This window comes from Dromaius novaehollandiae, unplaced genomic scaffold (genome assembly GCF_036370855.1).
Source record: "Dromaius novaehollandiae isolate bDroNov1 unplaced genomic scaffold, bDroNov1.hap1 HAP1_SCAFFOLD_56, whole genome shotgun sequence".
Lineage (NCBI taxonomy): Eukaryota > Metazoa > Chordata > Aves > Casuariiformes > Dromaiidae > Dromaius > Dromaius novaehollandiae.
Window position 1 is genome coordinate 1,076,201 of NW_026991304.1, and position 5,649 is coordinate 1,081,849.

Sequence of the window (5,649 nt, forward strand, 5' to 3'; positions counted from 1 at the left end):
TGCAGTAGGCATCTAGGGTCATTTCAGATGGCCAAGGCAATTCCCCACCTGACCGCCACCTCATGTACTAGAAGGATGCAGGTGTCATATTTGCACCGTCAGAACAAACAGACACTGGCACATGCCTGGGACCACCACTGTCTCTTCAGCTGTCACCAGGTGTTTGTGTGTGTCCAGCTGACTCCCACCCTCCATCTCCAGTGATTACAGTGGGAGCTTAGACAAGGAGCTCCCATGCAGACACCTCTGTGGTGCTCACTTCAGTATTTGCAAAGGGAATCCCACCTCCTGTGTGTTTTTTGTAGAGCTCACAGGAGGGATCTAAATCCCACTCCCGCCCAGGGCCTTCTAAACCACCCTGAGAAGCCCAAACTGACTCATCTGAATTAACACCCCAACCATGGGTAAATGAACTCCCTTCTTGTCCCAGCTTAGGTTCCTGCCTAGTGAAGGGATAGGAATAGGTGCTTCCAGATTGGGATATATCCACCTCTTGCAGATAACCATCCTCTGATGAGACAAAGTGCAATGCTGGCATCAGTCTTCCTTCAGTGCTTAGAGAGGGACCATCAGTGATTATTTTAGTTTATTGCAGTGAACATTTCCCAAGAGGAGGGAGCACAAGGGACAGAGAAATTCACGCCTTCAGCTGGGCCTCTGCTCCTGAGTGGGGCCAGGCTCCTGGGATGGAGGGAGCTCATGGCAACCTGGCAGCACTGCCCAGACACAGCTGTGTGCAGGAGCAGCTCCTCTGCAAAGAGCAGCAGGGCTACGGGCACTGCCTGCTGCTGCTGACATGAGATGAGAGAAGGCAGAGAGAAGTGCAAGGCAGTGTGGAGTGGGAGGACAGAGGAGAGCTCACTGTGGGACAGATCTTCACAGCGCTAGACACGGTAAGTCTCTGGCTGCAGGGCAATGCTACTGAGGTTCCTGGCAAGGTCTTGAAACCTGTCCAGTCACACGATTTTTTTTTTAAGGATTGCTCTCCCGGTTTCTCCTTTGCAGAGGAGAAGATGCTTCAGAGCAGAGATTCCCTGTCACAGCCTCACAAGGACAGGGCATCCTGCTCCCTTCTGCCAGGGACAGCTGCGGGGGTGTGAAGCTGGGGTGTGCTCACAGGTCTGTGCAGTGCTGTGATCCAGAGCAGTGTCCCTGCGCCCTGGAGTGCTGTGTGCCTGGGGCAGTGACTCTGCCTCCCGCAACGGTCAGCACTCAGCCTGCCCGGGGAGCTCCCCACGGTGCTCTGGGGAGAAGCTCTGGGTGGGAAGAGAAAGCCCCAGCAGGGCAGGTTCCTTCTCCTGCTGAGAGGGTGCTGTGTGGGTCAGGGCTGCTCTCAGCTCCAGCTCACTCTCAGGACATTTCTGGAGAAGACTTTCCTAAAGGAAGGTCAAGGCAGGAGAACCACGAAAGGGAAGGAGCTCTCATGAGTGTGTTTTCAGTTTTATTCTCTTTGGGTGGGGTGAAATAGCAATGGGTCTGTCAGGTTTAGGCAGGGGACAGAGGCTCCAAAACAGGGACACTGAGAGAGGAGCAGCTCTGGGAGGCACTCAGCAAATGCCTTCCTCCACCCCAAGGCCTGCAGACAGAGCCAGCAGCACCCTTCCAGCCTCACCAAGGTTTGTCTCCCCTGCTCCATAGCACCTGCAAACACGGAGGTGCCCTGGGCAGTGTCCTGCCCCCAGGAGGTTTCTGCAGGGCAGAGCTGAGCACCCAGTGGGTGGGATGGGGTCTGTGAGCACTGACAGGGGAGAGACGTGGGGACAGAGAAACAGCTGCCCGCAGGGACGGCTCCAGGCAGCAGAGTCATGGTCAAGGTGTGAGAGGAAACTCTCAGCTCCAGCACCTCCTCTCCTCTGCCAGCCAGCACAGCCCTCTGCTCTCAAGGCTGTGGGGTCCAGGGCAGGGGTCGTTTCCTCGGCAGCTGGACATGCAGGAGAGGAGACACTCCTGAGTGCCCCTCCGTGCCTGCCTGTCCCTGCCTCCCTGGGCACAAATGTCATGGTATTGCTCCATGTTTCCCACCTGCCCATGCTGCCCTTGTCCTTCCCCTTGGACTCTCTGGGCAGGGGGGTTTCTGATGCAGTTCAGACAACACTGACCCTGCAGGTCCTGCCATGCAGACGTGTCCTTGACAGTGAGGTGCCCAAGTGCCCCTCTAGCCTGTGGGGCTCTGGGCAGTGCAGTGTGGGGGGCTGGGAATGAGCCAACTCTCTCGTCAGGACACCCCATCCTTAGGACATGCTGCCATTTCCCTGGGGTGTCTGGCTGGGTTGCAGCTGCCCTCCAGAAGGCCACAGCTCTCCCATTGCAGCTGGGTGTAATCTAGGTGCCCTATAGAGAAGCCACCTAGATACTGAGGCCACGGACATGCTGCTGGGAGGCTGGCTGTGGGCAGCTGGAAGGAGTCTGATGTGTTTCTGGCTAGAAGGGGAGGGCTGAGACCTCTTTCACACACCCTCAGGAAGAGTGCTGGTGGGCACTTTGGAAGTGGATTCCTCTGCTCTCTACAGTGTCGTTTCTATTTCGGGTAACACGAGTACAACTGTCCTCCACCTCTGATGTGGGAGCACAGGGCAGCTGAGAACAAGATGGAGAGGCCAGCTCTCCTGCCTCTGCACTAAAGCCAGAGTGAATCCTTTTGCCTCTCTGGAATCACAGCTGGTCCCTCTGAGTGCAGCAGCAATGCTGAGGATTTCTACCTCCAAGATGTGACAGAGTCAGCTAAAGAAAACAAGCCTTAAACTATTGTGAGTGGATTAAATCTGACTGGAACTGGGAATATAAATTTTGATTACCCTTGTTTCCATGTACACGGCACTGTAGGTCAGGGCTGACTCCTTTGGAGCCCATGGGCATAGGCCCCTGCTCCTCATGGCAAACTCAGCCAGCACAAACCAGAGCTCAAGCCATGGAGCTCAGTGACAGTACTATCGAGACAGGGAGAGGTAATGTGTGTGTGTCTGGGGTAGGTTATGAGAAAGTTTTGCTCAGAGAAGTCTGTCCTAACTTGTCAACGTCTCTTCTTCCTTAGAGAATCTCCCTGTGTCCAGGGGAATTAAATGTCCAACAGCAGCTCCTTCAACGAGTTCCTCCTGTTGGCATTCACGGACACACGGGAGCTGCAGCTCTTGCACTTCTTGCTCTTCCTGGGCATCTACCTGGCTGCCCTCCTGGGCAACGGCCTCATCATCACAGCCATAGCCTGCGACCACCACCTCCACACCCCCATGTACTTCTTCCTCCTCAACCTCTCTCTCCTCGACCTTGGCTCCATCTCCACCACTGTCCCCAAATCCATGGCCAATTCCCTGAGCAACACCAGGGCCATTTCCTACTCAGGGTGTGTTGCTCAGGTCTTTTTCTTCTTTTTCTTTTGTTCAGCAGAGTATTGTCTCCTCACTGTCATGGCCTATGACCGCTACGTTGCCATCTGCAAACCCCTGCACTACGGGACCCTCATGGGCAGCAGAGCTTGTATGAAAATGGCAGCAGCTGCCTGGGCCAGTGGTTTTGTCAATGCTCTCCTGCACACTGCTAACACATTTTCAATACCACTCTGCCAAGGCAACACAGTGGACCAGTTCTTCTGTGAAATCCCCCAGATCCTGAAGCTCTCCTGCGCAGACTCCTACCTCAGGGAAGTGGAGCTTCTTGTGGTTACTGCGTGTTTATTCTTTGGGTGTTTTGTTTTCATTGTGGTGTCCTATGTGCAGATCTTCACAGTTGTGCTGAGGATCCCCTCTGAGCAGGGCCGGCACAAAGCCTTTTCCATGTGCCTCCCACACCTGGCCGTGGTCTCCCTGTTTCTCAGCACTGGCATGTTTGCCTACCTGAAGCTCCCCTCCATCTCCTCCCCAGCTCTGGATCTGGTGGTGGCTGTTCTGTACTCGGTGGTGCCTCCAACACTGAACCCCCTCATCTACAGCATGAGGAACAAGGAGATCCAGGAGGCAGTGAGGAAACTCTTTCAGCTGGTACTAGTTCAGCAGCAATGAGCTGCCCATCTCTCCTCACAAGCAATTCCCTGTTTATCTCCAGCCGCTCTTGTGCATTGCACATTCTGTCTGCGATAGTCACATTTGTGCACAAGTTTGAATTCCTCCCACTTCTCCAAAGACACAAAGCCCATCTGTCTAACCCAGAGGCCTTCTGTAAATCTGCCTATCACTGTGTCAGAGGTGGCCTCCCAAGTAGCATCTCTGTAATAAAAGGGGTACTACTTAGTACTGTACCTGAACAAAAGGCTCTTCTTCCCATGCTGGAGCCAAGAATGCACTCAGGGAATTGCACCCAAAAAGGTCCTGTTGCTGTGCTTGGGATTTCCATTGGCTAAGGGGGATGCGCGCAGAGGGTGATGTGCGAGGGAAGGAGGGCTGGAGGGAGCCCTCACTTGTGGGTGCCCAGTGCCCCTGGAGAGGGTGAGTGGTCAAGAGGTCTCTCTGCCAGGGACTGTCCCACCTATTAGAGCGCTGGTGACAGATGCCCATCCTTCTGGAAGGGAATATGGAGCCACCCGGAGAGCACAGGACATCTCCAGGGGCAGCATGTGCCTGGGATGGGCAGTGAGTGGAGACCCCCCAAACCAGGTGTAGTCACCCGAAGGTAAAGGGCCAAACCAGGGAATGCACCACATCAGGGCTCTGCAGTCTCAGCAGAGGGAGTAGACTGGGTCTAAGGACACCCCTGAACCATTGGAAATGGCCTGTGATTGCTCCAAGGACCCTGCACAGCTACAGACCCTGGGAAGGGCTTGTCAGGTGCAATGATGCTGGTCCAGATGGGTCTGCCCTGACCAGCATGGCCAGTGAGGAGTCACCCAGGACCACTGCACATCTGCTTGCCCTGCAGAGCAGCACCACCAGCCCGGGGGCCCTGCAGGGAGCATAGGGCAGAGGTGCAGGAATGGCTGGCTGGGCCAGCATGAACACACTCAGCTGGGAAAGGCTCTCTGGGGAGCAGGGACATCTCCAGAGAAGAGCAAAGGAGCAACTGTGTGCTTGTGGGGAGGAATAAATGAAAACCTGTTTCCGTGTGTGTCAGCTCCGGGCAGGCTGCTCTGTCACTGGAGCTGCCTGAGGAGCCCCGGGGCCAGGTCTCTTGTGCTGTGCTGGGGAGAGGGGCTGCCCAGAGGGGCTGCAGGCAGCCAGGGTTAAGGATCTCTGGTCATGAGAGCAGTGGAGACATGGAGTGCCTGGCCTCCATTTCCTTGTGCCATTGCTGGCCCCCAGGTGTGGGGCTGGTGGGGAGGCTGACACCCCTCTCTGCCCCCCAGCAGCTGCGGAGAGGGCAGGGGAGGTGGGGAGAGCTGGGGAGGGTCTGGTTTGGTCTGGAAAGGGCCCAGAGAGGACAAATGCCAGCAGGCAGCTCCTGCGTGTGAACGGCAGTGTGGGAGCACGCAGCCATGTGCTTGCAGGCAAATGCAGGTCTGCTGGGAAAGGCAGCAGGACATGGTGGGTGCAGACTACAAGAGCCCAGGTTGTTCCCTGTGTTGCACGGACACAGTGGGGAAGCTGCCCCAGGGCCATCGTCCCAGAGCAGCCCCTCACATCACCCCTTTGCAGCACTGGCTGCTCACCCAGCTGTGGGGTGGTCCATGGCCAGCTCCATCCTCCTGCAGGTCTCCGTATCCTGACGGAGGGGAAAAGACCA

General features: G+C 56.1%; 1 protein-coding gene across 1 annotated transcript; it reads left to right on the top strand.

Annotated features, from left to right (window-relative positions):
* The first annotated feature begins 3,059 nt into the window (after window positions 1-3,059).
* LOC135325751 (olfactory receptor 14J1-like) lies at window positions 3,060-3,995 on the top strand. The gene has a single exon (XM_064503752.1). It carries the CDS (start codon window positions 3,060-3,062, stop codon window positions 3,993-3,995), a length of 936 nt encoding a protein of 311 aa, XP_064359822.1.
* Window positions 3,996-5,649: the final 1,654 nt, after the last annotated feature.

What these genes read in the sequence shown, in the direction of transcription:
- LOC135325751 (XM_064503752.1), top strand. Translation starts at nt 3,060, where the DNA reads ATGTCCAACAGCAGCTCCTTCAACGAGTTCCTCCTGTTGGCATTCACG.